General features: G+C 34.4%; 1 protein-coding gene across 2 annotated transcripts in view; it reads left to right on the forward strand.

The window, feature by feature from the left end:
• The window catches only part of TFEC (transcription factor EC), a 79,096-nt gene that overhangs the window by 11,243 nt on the left and 46,567 nt on the right, over window positions 1-21,286 (forward strand). For both annotated transcript variants that reach the window (XM_027102134.1, XM_027102135.1), the window contains exon 2: window positions 13,477-13,728. In XM_027102134.1, the coding sequence (XP_026957935.1) occupies window positions 13,549-13,728 (180 nt within the window). In that variant the 5' untranslated portion in view covers window positions 13,477-13,548. The remainder of the gene's footprint in view (window positions 1-13,476; window positions 13,729-21,286) is intronic.

A 21,286-nucleotide genomic window follows, 5' to 3' on the forward strand; every position in this document is an offset into this window, starting at 1 on the left:
TTTATCCTCTATATTATGGGTAATATTTAACCTATCTTTTTAATATCAAATACTATTGCCTTAGCTTGGGCCTTCTATTCTTCTCTCCTGGAATATTACTAAACACTCCTAATTGTTTTCTTTGTGCCTTGGTCTTTCAATAATTCAGTTTCCATATTGTTGCCTAAGGGATATTTCTGAAATAATAGTTGATCATATTACTGTCCTGCTAAAAGTCTTATATGGGACATCAGGGCTATAAGCACAAAGCTTAAGGTTGTATTTATTTCTCTTTATGAGCTGGCTTCTGCCTAGTTTTCTATTTTCATTTGTCCTCACCTACACTTTATTCAGATCATACTGAGGAAGAAAGGAAGGGAGGAAGGGGGTAAGAAAGAACATTTTGTCTTTATAACTTCTGCTATTGGAGCATTTTAATAACATTGAGAGCTTAATTAAAGACATGAGATTTGGGGAACTGAACTCTGTAGGATTTTCCTCAAATGACTTCAGCTATGATGAGGAAATCCCATAGCACTAGAATTTCCAGGCAGGGTGTTTCCTAGAAGCCATCATCAAGATTCTTAATGCTACAAGAATGAGAAACTCAGAATTTAAAAGGAGTACCTATTAGTTTCCTATTGCTGCTGTAACAAAATTACCACAAACTTAGTGATTTAAAACAATACACATTTATTATCTTACAATTCTAGAGGATAGGCATCTGAAATCATTTAAACAGGGCTAAAATCAAAGTGTCACCAGGGTTTAGTTTGTTTCTGGAACTTCTAAGGGAAAATCTGTTTCCTTGCCTTTTCTACTGCCCACATTCTTTGGCTTAATTCTCATAACTGTGTCATCTGCTTCCATAGTCATATCTCTCTCCTTTGTCTAATTCTGAGACTCCTGTCTCTCTTTTATAAGGACCCTCCCTTGAGGTTACATTGGACCTATCCAGATAATCCAGGATAATTTCCCCATCTCAAGATCCTTAATTTAATCACAGCTACAAAGTTCCTTTTATAGTGTAAGGTCAGATATCCACAGGTTCTGGGGATTAAGATGTGGACATCTTTGGTGAAGGAGGCATTATTTCACCTACCACAAAATAATTGAAAATAAATGGAAAAAGTTTAAAAAGGCTAAAACAAATATGTTCAAATATATTTTTGTTTTCAATGAAAAAGTTTTGTTTTACTTAGTTTGTCTGCTCAAATTAGTGTGGAAAATAGAATCCTGTATCCTCATATATGAAGTTTCAGTAAGAATATTTTCCATATATTCCAAAGCTATAATATTAACTAGCACTTTGATTTTTCTTTATTTCTCAAAAGTAATTGGCATAAAAGAAAGCTCTTACAAAGAACTTCTTTATTATTTCAACTCTTACCAACTTTTTATATGCAGTTATTCATTTCTTAAATTTATCTCCGAGAGCAGGAAGTTTAAATATACTGAATAGAATAGTCATGATATTTATTTAGAATAAGCCAAGCTGAAACTAATATTATTTTCTGCTCTTTCCACCTGCTGCCTTCCCATCCACCCTTGTGAAAAGGAGTAAAAGGTTTTTGGGAAAGGTAACAGTAAAATGATATAAGGGAAATAAAATTTCTCATGGGTAAGGAGGCTAATACTCTTCAGAATAGTGTATATTTAATACATAGATCTAGAGACTAAAGTGGAGAAAGCATCTTAAAAAAGGAAACACTTATCTAGAGTTCATATTTTCTGATGGTAGCTTTCAATTATAGCATTACCCCACTTGTATGGAAAACCCAGGTCTTGCACCATAAGGTGGTTACAACATAGATGAAGTGAAACACAAAATAATACAAAATCAAAAGTGAATCAAGCCAAACTCAACTAATAATGGGGAAGCAACCCCAAAGGTTTTTCCACTACAGAGTAGAGTCAATTGATTCATATTTGTATACAGATATGGGACATATTTTTTTCTAATTGCAGGGCCTGGAGTTTTACTATTCTTGTGCGCTGATAATAAATAACTTGCAATTGAAAGAATACCCTCCTTGTACTCAAAAGACAAGAAGTCAAATTCACTTTTCTTCCTGTGTGATTGTAAGCGAGTCTGATAACCTGTTTGAGCTTCAGTTTCTTCATCTCTAAAATGAGGATAAAAGTCTTTACTTAAATCGTTGGAGTGTTTGATTCAACTTGTGACTGTGGCTACTATTATCTTGCATTCTGGGGCTTTCAACTAGTCCATGAGGTCCTGTGATCAATCTTCTCAACAAATTGATGTTTCATGGCTATATACTTTCCATAACCATAAAAAAATTAAAATGGCAGTATATTTTTTTGATTCTAAAGGAACATTATTCTTCAGGGATAAGTGGAAAGTAAAACTGCAACTTTGTAACTGAAGGCCTTTCGTACATGAGGGCACAATTACTTGAGGAGTTTGATTTATGTAAATGTAGTAACAGGTGCCTTTAAAACATAGAGAACCAAAAGTAATTATATGTACTAGTTAGGTAAAACAAAGACAAGATAAATTTTACTTTTTTTTTTCTCCAGAAATACTAGTAATATCTACGAAAATTGAGTGATAAAATGTACTTATGAAACAAAGCCATTTTCTGCCGTTTGCCAATCAAAATGAATAATTTTAAAGTCTCATTTTCAATTAGATTATTTTAATATTTAACTACCTAAAATGCCCCAATCATATTTTTTAGAAAATGGTTACACTATAATACTGCAGTTCTAATGATGACATTTTATTATGATAAAAATGACTTCATTAATTGATGACCATATATCAACTCATAAAGTAGATAAGGGATATAAAAAGTTTTCAAGTCTAAGGTAATATAAACCAATTTGAATTGTTTAGATTTTCTTTTTTAGGAATAAACATTTATGATCCTTTTATTCTTACAAAATACATAAATTTGTTATAAATTTACCTGCATTAAGTGGCCTATGAATTTCTTTTATAAGGTCTTCATAAGTCGACAATATATTGATATTATCCCAAATCTTACCATTAAGATATACTAAAAATTAAAAATGTAATGTATTTGCAGCATAATGATACAAGAGATGACAAGTATTATATGGAAGTTTGTCCCAGATATTCCTATTTATGGCTTTGGATCTATTTTAGAATGTGTAAAAATTTTTTTAAAAAAACATTGATGACTTTCCAAGATATTTGAAATATGACCTTTTGAAGAAGTCAGTATTGTTTCTCCTTTATTCTCTGCATCCTTGAAAGAACATTCACAACTTCATAATGAAAATGATATCAAAAAGTCACTATACGGAAGATGAAAAATAGTACATTTAAGCATTATATGAGAGCTTTGTTTTAAGTTGAAAGTAACTGTGAAGTATAAGTCATCATTTAAACACAATTGTTGATTTCTGAAGCAAAATGTCTTTTGTTTTATAAAACTCTTATTAATAAATATTAATGTTTAAGTCTTAATGCCCTTAGATAAATATTTTTTTAAAGAAGTTAAGACGTTTTACTGAATCTAGCTTAAATAATTAGCTTGTATATTTCCACATTTACAGGAAACAATTTAATTGTATGAGAAGCTTCTGAAAAGAATATAAACTGTAGTATTAACTTACTTAAATACAGCCAAAACACTAAACATAAATATGTCTAATAATATCAAAGTATAATGTTACAACTGGACAATTCTTTCTTATTAAAGGAAGAATACATCATTCATTCATTCAACTGGTTTGTTGAATTGGAAAGGACATTTCCTCATCTTGTTATTTCTCCAAGAGAGAATATGCTCAATTTTAATTTAATTTTTGATACTCTATAATTTCTGAAAACAAAATGCAGTTAAATATTGTACTGAAGTTTTAGAAAATAATTGTGGAGGCCCAATTGAGTATTTATTTATGATATTGTAGGATTAAATAAGATAATATATGCAAAGTATATAGCATAGTCCTTTCTATAGGCTGTTCACTCAATAAACAAGAAAAGGTACAAAATCTATTATTTAAAAACCTAGGGCTAGATGTGTTTCAAAATTATCAATACTTTAAATTTTGAAAGGTAATATGGTACATATTCCTTGATACCCTGCAGCAGTCCAAGACAGCATCCCATAATCAAACACATTAATATACCTGCAACAGTACATGTGAATATCTACTGTAAGTAGGATAAAGAAAGACTTTAACTAACCTTACTTCATTTCAAGTTTGATTTTGCCACCAATTGGGTTTGTGTCAAACATAAAAAAAAAAGAAGAAAACTCCTACTTTCAGAGCTTTTTGGATTTTGGAATTGCAGTTAAGAGGTAGAGGACTGATAGAATTGTAATGCAATTGGACTAGGAAAATAGGGCTGTATCTACATCAAAAGGTTGAATGCATAATTTTAGAAATAGGGCAAACTAACTATTAATTAAGGAGGATTTACCTGACAATGTAACACACACAAACTTCAAATAAGCATTTTGCAAAATGTGAGAAAAAAATCAATGGAGCCAAAGGGAAAAATAAACTTTAGAATCGGAATAGATTTCCCTATGTGTAGTTAGAACATGGGAGTTAACCATCTTTGGCACTAGGTCCTCTCATCTTCTATTCTGTACGTCCTCCAATGATCATCTCAGTTATCACCTCAGTGTAGATGTTATGTAAATTTTATCCAGAGTCCATACCTTACCTCTGAATTCCATACCCATAAATGCAGCTGCCTACTTCACATACCTTCTTGGACACTTGCAAAACATCACAAACTCAACGTGTTCAAAACTGACCTTATAATTCTCTGTCCCCCTCAAAAAACCTAGTCTTCTCTGTGAAAGCCATCACTATCTATTTAGTCACTTAAGCCAGAAACCTCAGGTGTCATTTCTTAATCCATTTCTAAACATCTCTTGAATCCATCTACTTGTTTCCATGTGACTATGCAACCCTTATCACATGACCCTAGTTCAAGCAGCCCTTTTTTCTTTCCTAGACTCTCTCATTTTACCTCTCTAAAATTCATCCCACTGAACTGCTACTGCCCCTTTCCTTATGATAAAGAAAATAAGACATCTTTGTATACCGAAAAGATTGCATGAATTGGCCCTACTGGCCTCCCCAGCCTCATACCACACTCTGCTCTAGTCCTATCATCTCCTCTCAGTGCATTTTTTTCATCTTGTTTCTTCCCACCAGGGTCTTCACATATGCTGCTTTATCTCTCTAAATGTTTTTTCTACTCTTCCTCTCTTTATTTCCTACTCATCCTCCAGATCCAGCCCTATCATCCCTTCTTTAGGAAAGTTGTCCCTAACTTCTGTCTGGATAATCTTTTTCTACAGGCTCATAGTCATGCGTATCTCTCCTGCCTATCACTTGTTACACTTGAAAATTTACAGTCATTTGTGTGATTATTAGATTAAAATCTGTCTCTTCCACCTGTCCATAAGCTGCATGGGGAAAGGGACCATGTTTCACTTTATTCATCATTGTTACCCACACAACTGGCTACTACTATATATAGTAGCCAGTATATATATATATATATAGGCACACACATATCTATTAAGTGAATGAATCAGTGAAATTAATAGCAGAAACTGTCATTTGAATAACTTTCCCATTTTATCTAGGTCTTCCTGCTTGATTTTGTGACACCTTTTACTTTCACAGGGTTGATCACATTGTGTTATAATTATAGTTTAATTATCTATTTCTCCTAGTAGACTGTGAACTCTTTGAAGACTGGGTTATGTCTATTTTGTTCATAATTATATCCCCAGAGCTTATCACAGTTGCATAAAACCTGATGTGTAGTGGCACTCAAAAATATTTATAGAATTAATGAATACTAAGCCTGAGAATGCATTGTCAAATATATTTTAAAGTATTATGGCTTAAGTTATCTGCATTTTTCATATTAACTTATTTTCGTTATTGATGATATTGCCGGTTGACTTTAGTGTGTACATGGCTGCTCTGTAATTTTGAAGTCAGTGGGAAGTGGTCAGTGTCTGCTGTGATTCTTAGTTGCTATTTATGGCTCTAAATTTCTATATACACATACACTTATAAAACAGATCAGACTAAATAAACCACAGTTATTTCTGGCATTAGTTCTAATTCTTTTAAAGATATAAAATGGTAATTTTCCTGAGATACTAACATAAACAAAGCAAATCAATGCAAGTATAAATGGAGATAGATGGAGTTATAAGGGAAGCTTAGTCTTTACAGTAATAATATAAGTGCTCATAGAGTGCAAGCATTTTTACTGCTAGAACACTATTGAATTAGGAAAACTATGCTTAATAATATTCATGCCTCTTTAAAGTCTCTTAAGTGTGGATCTCTTCTAAAGACACACCATTGGAATTATCCAAATTCAAGTGATAGGGACTGAAGGAATATGTTACAATCACATTTTATATTATTATCCATTAAATAGCTTTGGATTATATAATGCTCAGCTGAAATATGCTGACAGTTATTCAGAAACCTAAGTAAAACTTTTGATGAACCCGGCCCTACTTTGTTCAGTAGTTATATCTCAATCAGACAAGCTCGACTGTATAATTTTAGGTTTAGTCAGGATGAGATTTATGGGTATATCATATCCAAAGACTGCTGTGAAGAAAGTAAGATTTGAAGAAACGAGTTATTAATCTTTGCTACAGAATATTAACAAACGTCATGTGGCTTTTATGAGTAGGTATCTATGAGGTAGTAGATTCATAAGCCCCCCAAAATAGATTTCTTCTTATATACCTCTGCTACTCGGAACATAATTAATAGTTACCTATTACTCACTTGTGAAGTCCAAGCTTTTACTTCATTTATTAATTTCAACCTTAGTACAAAATTAACAAAATTAAATGAGGGTTGTCATGTTGTAGTGAATGGGATTGTCTGTCTTGCTTTTTGATGGGGCTGTGTGTATACACCTGCCTGTATGTGTATGTGTGTGTGTTTAGCGGTAGTGCATGTGTTTTTATTTACTATCACTACATAGTAAATATGTATAGAATAAATATTCTTCTTGCTGAAAATATTTCTGTTTCTCTTTTTGCAGATAATCTAAACACACTTATTAAGTAGGTGCCCATATTTGCCTGATTGGTTTGGCTAGTCAAATTAATGGTGATAAAATGTCTTGTTATTCAGATGATTGCTTGTGTGATGTTTGCCACAACTTTTTAGTTTTGAATTTCAAAAGGCCAGTACCCAGAGGGTGTTTCATCTCCTCCCAGGTTCTGTGCCCTCAGTTTAGATAAGTGATCTCCAGATGGGTGGTGACACATGGATCATAGACCTGCTTTCTGGAGAGGAATGACTTTCCCTTGGGACTGGCGTTAACAAAGAACAAACTCCCATTAAATGTTTGCTGAGTGAATGTTAAAAGAATTAGCTGAGGGCTTTTATGATTATGTTATGGTTTCTCTATAAAAAGGTAACTTTTTAAAGAGGCTATCATATATATGCATATATATGAATTATGTTTAAAATGTACCAATATTTAAGAAGATATGATACAAGTAGACAATATTATATAGACAGAGAATCACAGGGTTGGTGTTTTTGTTTTTGTTTTTTTGTACAACTATCCACCCAATTGTTTCTAAAATTTCCTCATTCAAAATACTCTCCTTGTCCGCCTGCCGATGCAGGGGACACGGGTTCGTGCCCCGGGCAGGGAAGATCCCACATGCCGTGGAGCGGCTGGGCCCGTGAGCCATGGCCGCTGAGCCTGCACGTCTGGAGCCTGTGCTCCGCAACGGGAGAGGCCACAACAGTGAGAGGCCCGCGTACCGCAAAAGAACCCAAAAAACAAAAAACAACTCTTGTTGTTGTTTATCTACTGGATAGGACTGAAACCCATATGAGAACTAAATCAAAAGACTACAGTGTGGAACAATGAAACGTAAATTGGGAGAATTAATCCATGTATTTAGGAGCATAATTTGAAAACCACTGTGTGAAAATAAGAATGCCTCCTTCTAGCCAGCACTGCTTGCCTGGCCTGCATTACTCCATAGCTCTTCTACCTACCAGGAGATTTTAAATACAAATGCATATAGGGCCACATAACATTTTGTTAGCCTTAATTTCTAATTAAATATTTGCTGATTTACAGAGTTGAAACCTCCCAAGACTGGATCTAAACTCTGGAATTAAAAAACAAAACAAACAAAAGAAAACTTCAGGTATCAGATACCCTAAATCATCTTCTGTTGTGTCAGAGAATGAGCTCTGACCTTTTTCTATGGCATTGGGCTGCTGGCTCATGAATTTCCATCAATGCTCTCAATAGTCAGGATTCCTGCATCTATTCTAGTCTAAAAACAGGAGAAGGAAAAAAACCCTACAGATACATAAATTTTTTTAAACATCTTTATTGGAGTATAATTGCTTTACAGTGGTGTGTTTGTTTCTGCTATATAACAAAGTGAATCAGCTATACGTATATCCCCGTATCTCCTCTCTCTTGTGTCTCCCTCCCACCCTACCTATCCCACCCCTCTAGGTAGACACAAAGCACAGAGCTGATCTCCCTGTTCCGTGCAGCTGCTCTCCACTAGCTATCTGTTTTACATTTGGTAGTGTATATATGTCAATGCTACTCTCTCACTTCGTCCTAGCTTACCCTTCCCCCTCCCCGTGTCCTCAAGTCCATTTTCTATGTCTGCATCTTTACTCCTGTCCTGACCCCAGGTTCTTCAGAACTTTTTTTTTTTTTAGATTCCATATATAGGTGTTAGCATACGGTATTTGTTTTCCTTGTTCCTCGTTACTTCACTCTGTATGAGTCTCTAGGTCCATCCACCTCACTACAAATAACTCAATTTTTTTCTTATGGCTGAGTAATATTCCATTGTATATATGTGCCACATCTTCTTTATCCATTCATCTGTCGATGGACACTTAGGTTGCTTCCATGTCCTGGCTATTGTAAATAGAGCTGCAATGAACATTGTGGTACATGACTCTTTTTGAATTAGATACATACATTTTGTATTTGTGATTGTGATTCCCCAGTGATTATATTTTCTACAACCAGAATGCTTTTTTCTTCCCGACCAATTTCTTCCCATTAGCTTGTTGTACTTGCAGGAATTTATGTATTTCTAATTTAAAAAAAAATACTTCAGTTGACCCATTAAGCACATTGCTCGGTTCTCTTATTAATGAATCTAAGCATTTTTTAAAGCTCATCAATACATGCATTTCTAATTTTTAAAAATATCCACATCCGTTTATTAGAATATGAGAACTTAACTACATTTGAAACATATTTCAAAAAATAATTGGATGTTTTAAGCTAAGTTTCATTTTTGTAACTCTAAATAATGGAACTTTTTGAAAAAAAACAACATAATTTCTATTGAAAGCCTAGGTTGAGATAATTGATATTGGGTTAATGGTCTAACCAGGTGATCCTCTAGGTTAGTGTATTTAAATATGGAGTCTGAAATATAAATTGATTTGGAAAACATCGCTCTGCCTGCTCTAAGTGCTGTTTAAGGTATCTAAGGGTCAAGTCAGATCACTATAAAGTTATATGTTTGGGCTTTCACTTGAGCTGATTCATATTATGCTTTGGGCCTTTGATCAAGAATAAATGTAGTGGATGTTACGGTGCATGGCCAACATTATCCCCTTCATGACTGAACCACTCTTGCCTCCACCTGATCCTGTTTCCCTCACCCTACTGCAGCGCCAATTCTGAGAGCACCCCTCAATAAACATCCTACAGGCAAGTTTCAGATTATGTTTCCCAGCTAACTCAATTGAAGACGATAAATATTTATTTTTAAATATGGGCATATAAAGAACTTCACTGCCTATTTTGCAAGTTGGAATTTTGTTCAAGATATCATTCAAGTCTTCCATGAAAATATCTGGTTTATAAATTCTCAGATATTATTCTGAAAAATATTTGTCTTTCCTCAGAGCTGGCATGATTTAATTACTTATTAAGAAATATATATTAGGTTGAACTATACAGAAGGGACAATTCGTAGATCAAAAATTGTCAAATATCTGCAATTTCACAAGGCTCCACCTAATACATTTTTAAAATTTTCCTTTTTCCTTGGCTGTCAGGATGCTCATGGGTAAATTTTGTACTTGATTGCAATATTAATCTTCAGCCTGCATTTTCTGGTATAAATACCTCTCACCACATTTATGCCTCATATTTATTTATAATGTTTTGGAAAAGAGGAGAATATAAGTAAATAAATCTTTTAATTGAAATAAAACAGATCTCTGCACATAGACAAAACCTTGAACTTAAGCTGACCATCATTAGTTTTAGTTTGCAATAACAGCATGCCAGAGAGATAATGCTGAGACATAATTCAGAGTTAGGAGATAATGTTTTACTTATTACTCTCAATAGCAAAACTTCCCTACATCTGGGTGGTCTTAATCTTTTTGATAGTCCAAAGAACCAAAATCACAATCTACAGCTGCTCTAGCCTTCTAGGTGAAGACTTTGGTATTCTGATTATGGTTTACCTGCTTCCTCTAGTGGGTTCCCAAAGCTCTCTGCAGTCACCCATAGTTATTCACACACTGTACTTTAATGATTCATTCATAAAATCACTCATTGAACACATGTGAACACATATTTTTAAGTGCCTGCTGTGTGCCCCTCTCTGGGTTATGTATAGGAAGTATGGCAGTCCAGCAGCCAGCAAGATAAATGCAGCCCTTGCCCTTGGAGATCTCTTATTTTTCTTCCCTGACTAGACTACGAGCTCTTTGAAGGCAGATACTGTGGTTATCTCCTTTACCTTCAATGCACGACTCAGTGCACACACACTTGACACTCAAAAGTATTTCTTAAATAAATGAATAAATGAACAATGGCAACATATAGTTTCATTTACTTCATCTCACCAACTACCAAGACCTTCAGTGAAACCAATCCAACAGATAGTTTTATAGTTGTGTCTTCAGATCCCAGGCAATTTAAAAGTATTTTAAAATTGACTGCACATGGTTTAACTGGTGTTTTACAGTTAGTTGTCTCATTGTTCTGATATCAGTCCATGCTTGGAAAAGACGGAGGTTTACTGGGGAGTAATTTCATTGCATTCCATTTAATCTTCCCTGGCTCCACTGATCTTTCTGATTCTCATGCTTAGTTTATAGATGTTGTATACAGATGTTGTATATAGATGTAGGATCGAAGAGAGTCTTCACTTTTGCCTGCTAAACCCTTGTAATTCCCTTAAATAACCAATAATTTAGGCAGAATTAGAATTTCATATTTTTTATTGCGTCTCTGTATAGAGTGATCTAATGAGATGGTAGTTTTGCTTTGAGAAAGGAAAAGTATTCATGTGAATTCCTTTTCATGACTAATATTTGTGACTGTCTCCCAACTTCTTTTCTTCTTTCATTTTAATCTTTTACGTTTGAGTTTTCCTTCTTTCTGTCCCCTATCCCAGGACCATCTCCTTCCAACACCTGATTTATAACCATTTTCTCTTTCAATTAGTTTTTTAAAACCACTGCTTCTTGTGGCATTCTAAATTCATTGTATACATTACTGAGCTTTTTCTTTGTATTCCAGTCATTTCAATCAGGAGCCAATATCATGTAGTGTTTAGGAAGCCAGGCCCTGTATTCCAGTTCCATCTCTTACTAGCAGAGTGATAACAGCCACACCATTTAACCTAAGTCTCAGTGGCTTCAATTATATGGTGCAATGGGGGTACTATTGATACCTCTCTCCTAAGGTTGTAACAAGGATTAAATGAAACAATGTGTGTAAAATGCTTAGCACAGTGCCTGATACCTGCTGCATATTATTATTTTTATCATCGTCATCATTTTTGCTGTAGTTGTTATTAATATTGCCCAAGTATATTGTAAATTCCTAGAGCCCTAGGATCACATTTATGACTTCCCTTGGACTCCTGATGTAACACAAAACACAATAAGTACTATAATGATGCTTTTAGCATCCATAGATGAAAAGTGAAAAATGAATTAGTTAATGAATGTTGTAAATTCTGATTCAACATACTTTTCTTAAAATAATATACAATGTTCTTTAGCATTCAGTTACATTGTGTGAAAGTCATTCAGATTTGTGAATCTGAAAATGCTGTTTATAGTGTATATTTTGTAAATGTATGTGGATTAAGGATTAATTTAAAACTGTAGGATAATCTAAATAGCTACCCCCCAAAAATTACCACAGGCATTTTAATGAAATGTTGTTTTACAACTTTAAAGCTCACAGCAATATAATTAGTAATATGTGTAATCTTTATTACCAATCTTAATCTTTTTTATATGACTGAAAAATTATTTTATGGTAGTACAATTAAAATAATGCTAAAAATGTCAGCATAACAGAATTAAACTAAAGTAACTACTACAATATTGTACCCCAAACCAGCTAATTTAAATGCAAAATACTTTGTAAAGGCTATTTATCTGAGCTAATGCATGTTAAGGGATTTAAGGAGTAGTTTGTGTAGCTGAAATAAAAGGAAAAATAAGCACTGTACAGCAATCTTTACTATTGTTTAACACGAGGGAAATATTAAATAGGTTTATATATAGGCCACTTGAGGAAAATGTATTAGAAGTCACATCGCAGCATAGTAAATATAAAGGGGACTGGCAGGCAATACTATTTTCAGAGGTTTTTAAAGGGAAAGCTTGAAATACTTAAAATTGTCCTTATACAAATAATGGTATATCATTAACTATGATAGCTACACTGAAGATGCCCAGAATTTTATGTCTATGATTTGAAAAAGGGATTTCAATATACTGGATAGTTGCTTAGTTGGCACATGACACTGGTTAGATTTTTCTCTGAATGCTTCTTTCTGTCAATTCATAATGATTCTACCAAAGTATTGTTATTATAAAGTGAGAATATGGAAGAGTTTAAAATTAAGATTTTTTAAAAATTAAAATAAAACTCAGTATAGAAACTCTGGAAAATACAGAAAGCTGAAAAAAATCACCTAGATTTTCACCACCCATAAAGTATCAGACAATATTTAGTATATATATTTCTAGTCTCTGCTCCCTCATGGATAATTTTTTAAAATCTTTCATTAAAAATAGAGATTATAGCCAATGGAATATTTATATGTAATATAAAGGAATACAAGAGATATATGTTATATAAAAATCACTAATAATAGTAAATCAGCTGTGTTTTCCTTTTATTATTTTAGTCATTCTTTTTCAGACCCTCAAAAAGTTTTGCTGCTTTTATATTTATTCCAAGTTGGTTTCAGTTGCATATTATTTTAAGAGCTATTCTTAAACACTTGGTTAGCATTTAAAATATTTTAGTAAAGTTTTAATGACTTCTCAAAAACTATAGTCCATTAATATCTTATGTAAATTATGACAGAAGCATAGACAATAAATTAGAAACAAACTAGATGTTATAGTGTTTATTGTCATAATCCAATTGTTGAAAGTGGAACTCATTTACCAGATGATGCTACACATTCCATTTGTTTGGTTTTTATTTGGTAGGTCCCAGCACACCTGGAAAGTTCTGCTAGGACTCAGCTACAGAAAGTTCAGAGACAGCAAGTAAAACCTTTCATGACCCTTGACCACCAGATCGTCCACCAGACTCTTAAACGGTCACACCCTCCAACACCAAGCAGTGCACTTCTGGTACAGCATGGACACCAGTCTCCTGAGAGTAACACTGGACCCACTGGAAATCCACTCACCAAGTTGCTAACTCTTGGGAAAGAAGATGACAATGTGGAATGGCATGTATGTCTAATGGCTGCTTACGAAAATATATCATCAGTTTCTTGGGAAAAAAATACCTCAAGAAATTGAAGTCAAATTTTTATAGTAAACATTCCATATGCAAATTTATTTAACAAAAGGATGTCTTAATTTATTAATTTGTAATAATTAGTTATGCCCATAAGAATTGTTATGCATAAAATATAACAATTCATTTTTTAACACTCATTTCAGTTTTGTATCAATGTGAGTCAAAGCAGGTTCTAATAGTAATATGTTAAGAAGATTTAGCTTTAATTGTAATGGTTTTCTGATAACTTTAGTTAAAACATTTATCAACAGTTACATTATCTGAAGTACCCATTAAGATAAAACAAGCAAAAGAATAAATAACAGTAAACATGTGCTCTAGAAATGTTTATCAGAATGAGACTAATAATCTTCTTGCACTTAATATTTTGTAGAATTACAGCGGAATTTATTACTATTGATTATCCATTCATTTCTATTTTCAACAAATACTTGCCTACCATTTACTAAATAAGAGGAAATTAGAGGTGCTGAGGATACAGAATTAATGAGTGTCTAGCTTCGTGGAGTTCATAATTATTGTGACTTGCTTGTAAATGAACCTTCAAAAAATACTGAAGAATGAGTAGAAGTGGGAGAAAACTAGAACTAGAAAACTAGAACTGGGAAAAAGAGTTCCTTTAATATCTCAATGTAGAAAAACTACATCAGTAACTGAGCTTTCTATTCTTTTCTTTTTCTTTTTTTCCATTTGATTTTTAGATGGAGACATGGTTCTATGATCTCCCAGATTTAATCTCCCAATCTACATTCCTGGTGATTATTACTGATTTCAGGTCACTGCTTTTTAGCTAAGTCTGTAGCCTCCAGGTACAAAATAGATGTTAAGTATATCATTATTTGAATTCCAAATGTTAGAGGAAGATTTTCTTTTGCAAATTTTATGTTAATCTAGAAAAGAGAAAAGAATAAGGACCTGGTAGATTGTTTAATATAATATAAAACAACCACAAAACAGGGCTAGTTGAAATCTAAAACTAAACATAGATCTCTACATGTATATTTACTTAAACTTTTCAGTAGTGGATATACAAAGAATTCTCAAAAAAAAATGTAGAACTAGGTTCTCTATTCACTCTATGAAGATAATAAAAATATATGTAGGTTGAAAATCATCTGTACAGTAAATATTAGAACTCACCCAATACAACTTTTCTTACAACCACCTTCTTCCCAAGTTCATTTCCTTGTGTGGAAGAGTGATTCTCAAAGGAAAAAACAAATTGCAAAGGATATGCATATGCCAGTCAATTCTAGGCAAAACCCAGAAAATGATCTTATTATGTGTCTTATGAAATATGTCTTCTAAAAGATGAGAAAGGATAAGTAACATATATCAGTCTTCTCGGTTTTTCTTAGATAACATTTTTATTCCTTAGGCACACAGATTACCTTTTATTTTACAATAAGTTTGTATAAGAGAAATTTACCTGATCTTAGTGGACCTTTAGGTGGTGTCAGTCAAAAGGAGTTGCATGGCTGGGAAGGGTTGAAAGCCTCATTAAGTGCAGTTGTCTAGGGACAACATGCACATTGGCTGCAGACAAACACTTTCTATTTTTTTAATCATTGTTCTTTAAACTGTGTATATAAGTCTCTTCAACCATTAATGTCAATCACAATTTTATTCCATCTGTTATAGTTTTAATGTGTGTTTTCTTTGAATTTGACTTATCGTGTACACATTTTCACATAGTGCCGTCAATTCTAGTCTTGCTATCTTTAGTAGCTAAGATGTATCCTACCTTGTTGCCATTTCCTAATATTCTTTTTTTTTTTTAAACATCTTTATTGGAGTATAATTGCTTTACAATGTTGCATTAGTTTCTGCTGTATAACAAAGTGAATCAGCTATATGTATACATATATCCCAATATCTCCTCCCTGTTGCGTCTCCCTCCCACCCTCCCTATCCCACCCCTCTAGGTGGGCACAAAGCACCAAACTGATCTCCCTGTGCTATGCAGCTGCTTCCCACTAGCTATCTATTTTACATTTGGTAGTGTATATGTGTCGATGCTACTCTCTCACTTTGTCCCAGCTCACCCTTCCCCCTCCCTGTGTCCTCAAGTCCATTCTCTACATCTGCGTCTTTATTCCTGTCCTTCCCCTAGGTTCATCAGAAACATTTTTTTTTTTTTTAGATTCCATATATATGTGTTAGCATGCGGTATTTGTTTTTCTCTTTCTGACTTATTTCACTCTGTATGACAGACTCTAGATCCATCCACCTCAATACAAATAACTCAGTTTCGTTTCTTTTTATGAGTCAGTCATATTCTATTGTGCCACATCTTCTTCATCCATTCATCTGTGAGTGGACACCTAGGTTGCTTCCATGTTCCAGCTATTGAGAATAATGCTGCAATTAACATGTGGTACATGACTCTTTTTGAATTATGGTTTTCTCAGGGTATATGCCCAGTAGTGGGATTGCTGGGTCATATGGTAGTTCTATTTTTAGTTTTTTAGGGAACCTCCATACTGTTCTCCATAGTGGCTGTATCAATTCACATTCCCACCGACAGTGCAAGAGGGTTCCCTTTTCTCCACCCCTCTCCAGCATTTATTGTTTGTAGATTTTTTGATGCTGGCCATTCTGACTGGTGTGAGGTGATACCTCATTGTAGCTTTGATTTACATTTCTCTAATAATTTGTGATGTTGAGCATCCTTTCATATGTTTGTTGGCAATCTGTATATCTTCTCTGGAGAAATGTCTATTTAGATCTGCCCAGTTTTGGATTGGGTTGTTTGTATTTTTGATATTGAGCTGCATGAGCTCCTTGTATATTTTGGAGGTTCATCCTTTGTCGGTTGTTTCATTTGCAAATATTTTCTCCCTTTCTGAGCATTGTCTTTTCATCTTGTTTATGGTTTCCTTTGCTGTGCAAAAGCTTTTAAGTTTCATTAGGTCCCACTTGTTTATTTGAACTGTGATTAAAAATCTTCCAACAAACAAAGCCCAGGATGAGATGGCTTCACAGGCGAATTCTATCAAACATTTAGAGAAGAGCCAACACTTATGCTTCTCACTCTTCCAAAATATAGCAGAGGGAGGAACACTCCCAAACTCAATCTACGAGGCCACCATCACCCTGATACCAAAACCCGACAAAGATGTCACAAAAAAAGAAAACTACAGACCAATATCACTGATAAACATAGATGCAAAATCCTCAACAAACTACTAGCAAACAGAATCCAACAGCACATTAAAAGGACCACACACCACCATCAAGTGGGGTTTATCCCAGGAATACAAGGATTCTTCAATATTCACAAATCAATCAATGTGATACACCATATTAACAAACTGAAGTATAAAAACCATATGATCATCTCAATAGATGCAGAAAAAGCTTTTGACAAAATTCAACACCGATTTATGATAAAAAACTCTCCAGAAAGTAGACATAGAGGGAACTTACCTCAACATCCTAATATTCTTTGATTGGTGCTAAGAGTCATTGTCACAAAGCAGAAAGTTTGGAGTCTTCAGAGTCAGGCACCATGAGATTAGCACCACCACTTAGTTGTTGTGTGGTCTCAATCCTTAACCTCTCTCACCAACATTTCTATGGTTTGAAGAGTTGTCTTATATATAAATTTATATATTTATTTACATTTTATTTTTGGCTGTGTTGGGTCTTCATTGCGGCAAGTGGGGGCTACTCTTCATTGTGGTGTGTGAGCTTCTCATTGCGGTGGCTTCTCTTGTTGTGGAGCACGGGCTCTAGGCACACGGGCTTCAGTAGTTGTTGTATGTGGGCTCAGTACTTGTGGCTCGCGGGCTCTAGAGTGCAGGCTCAGTAGTTATGGCACACGAGCTTTGTTGCTCCACGGCATGTGGGATCTTCCTGGACCAGGGCTCGAACCTGTGTCCTCTACATTGGCAGGCGGATTCCTAACCACTGCACCACCAAGGAATTCCTTGAAGAGTTGTTTTGATGCTTACATTTCCAGGTGGGTTGGGGGGAGCTTCTGTCATCTTTTATTTTTATAATTATTTTAACATTATTTTATTTTTTCAGCTTGATTGTGAAATAATTGACATAATCATTATATATGTTTGAGGAATACAGCATGATGATTTAATTTACACATACTGTGACATGATTACCACAATAGGTTCAGCTAACATCCATCTTATCATATAGATACAGTAAAAAAAAACAGAAAGAAGAAAAGAAAAAATTTCCTCTTAACGACTTTCCTGTATGTCATACAACATTGTTAAATATAGTCATCACATTGTAGTACATTATATTATATAAGTACTAGTTGTAGTACTTATATAAGTACTAAGGTACTTATTTATCTTAGTACTGAAGTTTGTACCTTTTCACCACCTTCCTCCAATTCCTCACCACTCCGACCACCAACTTCTGGTAGCCACAAGTCTGGTCTCTTTTTTTTTTGTTTGTTTTTTAACATCTTTATTGGAGTATAATTGCTTTACAATGTTGTGTTAGTTTCTGCTCTATAACAAAGTGAATCAGTTATACATATGCATATGTCCCAATATCTCTTCCCTCTTGCATCTCCCTCCCTCCCAACCTCCCTATCCCACCCCTCTAGGTGGTCACAAAGCACAAAGCTGATCTCCCTGTGCTATGCGGCTGCTTCCCAATAGCTATCTATTTTACATTTGGTAGTGTATATATGTCCATGTCACTCTCTCACTTTGTCCCAGCTTACCCTTCCCCCTCCCCATATCCTCAAGTCCATTCTCTAGTAGGTCTGCATCTTTATTCCTGTCTTGCCCCTAGGTTCTTCTGAATATTTTTTTTTCTTTTATTCTTTTCTTTTAGATTCCATATATATGTGTTAGCATATGATATTTGTTTTTCTCTTTCTGACTTACTTCACTCTGTATGACAGTCTCTAGGTCCATCCACCTCACTACAAATAACTCAGTTTCATTCCTTTTTATGGCTGAGTAATATTCCATTGTATATATGTGCCACATCTTCTTTATCCATTCATCTGTTGATGGACACTTAGGTTGCTTCCATGTCCTGGCTATTGTAAATAGAACTGCAATGAACATTTTGGTATATGACTATTTTTGAATTATGGTTTTCTCAGGGTATATGCCCAGTAGTGGGATTGCTGGGTCGTATGCTAGTTCTATTTTTAGTTTCTTAAGGAACCTCCATACTGTTCTCTATAGTGGCTGTATCAATTTACATTCCCACCAACAGTGCAAGAGTGTTCCCTTTTCTCCACACCCTCTCCAGCATTTATTGTTTGTAGATTTTTTGATGATGTCCATTCTGACCAGTATGAGATGATATCTCATTGCAGTTTTGATTTGCATTTCTCTAATGATTAATGATGTTGAGCATTCTTTCACATGTTTGTTGGCAATCTGCATATATTCTTTGGAGAAGTGTCTATTTAGGACTTCTGCCGCTTTTTGGATTGGGTTGTTTGTTTTTTTGATATTGAGCTGCATGTATTGCTTGTATGTTTCGGAGATTAATCCTTTGTCAGTTGCTTCATTTGCAAATATTTTTTCCCATTCTGAGCGTTGTCTATTCATCTTGTTTATGGTTTCCTTTGCTGTGCAAAAGCTTTAAGTTTCATTAGGTCCCATTTGTTTATTTTTGTTTTTATTTCCATTTCTCTAGGAGGTGGGTCAAAAGGATCTTGCTGTGATTTATGTCATAGAGTGTTCTGCCTATGTTTTCCTCTAAGAGTTTGATGGTGTCTGGCCTTACATTTAGGTCTTTACTCCATTTTGAGTTTAATTTTGTGTATGGTGTTAGGGAGTGTTCTAATTTCATTGTTTTACATGTAGCTGTCCAGTTTTCCCAGCACCACTTATTGAAGAGGCTGTCTTTTATCCACTATATATTCTTGCCTCCTTTAACAAAGATAAGGTGACCATATGTGCGTGGGTTTATCTCTGGGCTTTCTATCCTGTTCCATTGATCTATATTTCTGTTTTTGTGCCAGTACCATACTGTCTTGGTTACTGTAGCTTTGTAGTATAGTCTGAAGTCAGGGAGCCTGATTCCCCCAGCTCCATTTTTCTTTCACAAGATTGCTTTGGCTACTCGGGGTCTTTTGTGTTTCCATACAAATTGTGAAATTTTTGGTTCTAGTTCTGTGAAAAATGCCAGTGGTAGTTTGATAGGGATTGCATTGAATCTGTAGACTGCTTTGGGTAGTAGAGTCATTTTCACAATGTTGATTCTTCCAATCCAAGAACATGGTATATCTCTCCATCCGTTTGTATCATCTTTAATTTCTTGCATCAGTGTCTTATAGTTTTCTGCATACAGGTTTTCTGTCTTCTTAAGTAGGTTTATTCTTAGGTATTTTATTCTTCATGTTGCAATGGTAAATAGGAGTATTTCCTTAATTTCTCTTTCAGATTTTTCATCATTAGTGTAGAGGCATGCAAGAGATTTCTGTACATTCATTGTGTATCCTGCTACTTTACCAAATTCATTGATTAGCTCTAGTAGTTTTCTGGTAGCAGCTTTAGGATTCTCTATGTATAGTATCATGTCATCTGCAAACAGTGACAGCTTTACTTCTTCTTTTCCAATTTGGATTCCTTTTATTTCTTTTTCTTCTCTGATTGCTGTGGCTAAAACTTCCAAAACTATGTTGAATAAGAGTATTGAGAGTGGGCAACCTTGTCTTGTTCCTGATCTTACTGGAGATGGTTTCAGTTTTTCACCATTGAGTACAATGTTAGCTGTGCGTTTGTCATATATGGCCTTTGTTATGTTGAGTTAAGTTCCCTCTATTTATTGTCTTTTGCTTCTAGGTATTTTTTGATTTCCTCTTGATTTCTTCGGTGATCTCTTGGTTATTAAGTAGTGTGTTGTTTACCCTCCATATGTTTGTATTTCTTACAAATTTTTTCCTGTAATTGATATCTAGTCTCATAGCGTTGTGGTCAGAAAAGATACTTGATACGATTTCAATTTTCTTAAATTTACCAAGGCTTTATTTGTGACCCAAGATATGATCTATCCTGGAGAATGTTCCATGAGCACTTGAGAAGAATGTGTATTCTGTTGTTTTTGGATGGAATGTCCTATAAATATCAACTAAGTCCATCTTGTTTGATGTATCATTTAAAGCTTGTGTTTCCTTATTTATTTTCATTTTGGATGATCTGTCCATTGGTCAAAGTGGGGTGTTAAAGTCCCCTACTATGATTGTGTTAATTTCCCCTTTTAGGCTGTTAGTAATTTCCTTATGTATTGAGGTGCTTCTCTGTTGGGTGCATAAATATTTACAATTGTTATATCTTCTTCTTGGATTGATCCCTTGATCTTTGTGTAGTGTCCTTCTTTGTCTCTTGTAATAGTCTTTATTTTAAAGTCTATTTTGTCTGATATGAGAATTGCTACTCCAGCTTTCTTTTGATTTCCATTTGCATGGAATATCTTTTTCAATCCCCTCACTTTCAGTCTGTATGTGTCCCTCGGTCTGAAGTGGGTCTCTTGTAGACAGAATATATA

Source organism: Aethalodelphis obliquidens, unplaced genomic scaffold, assembly GCF_003676395.1.
Source record: "Aethalodelphis obliquidens isolate GAN/ISIS:26980383/991018 unplaced genomic scaffold, ASM367639v1 scaffold5, whole genome shotgun sequence".
NCBI lineage: Eukaryota > Metazoa > Chordata > Mammalia > Artiodactyla > Delphinidae > Aethalodelphis > Aethalodelphis obliquidens.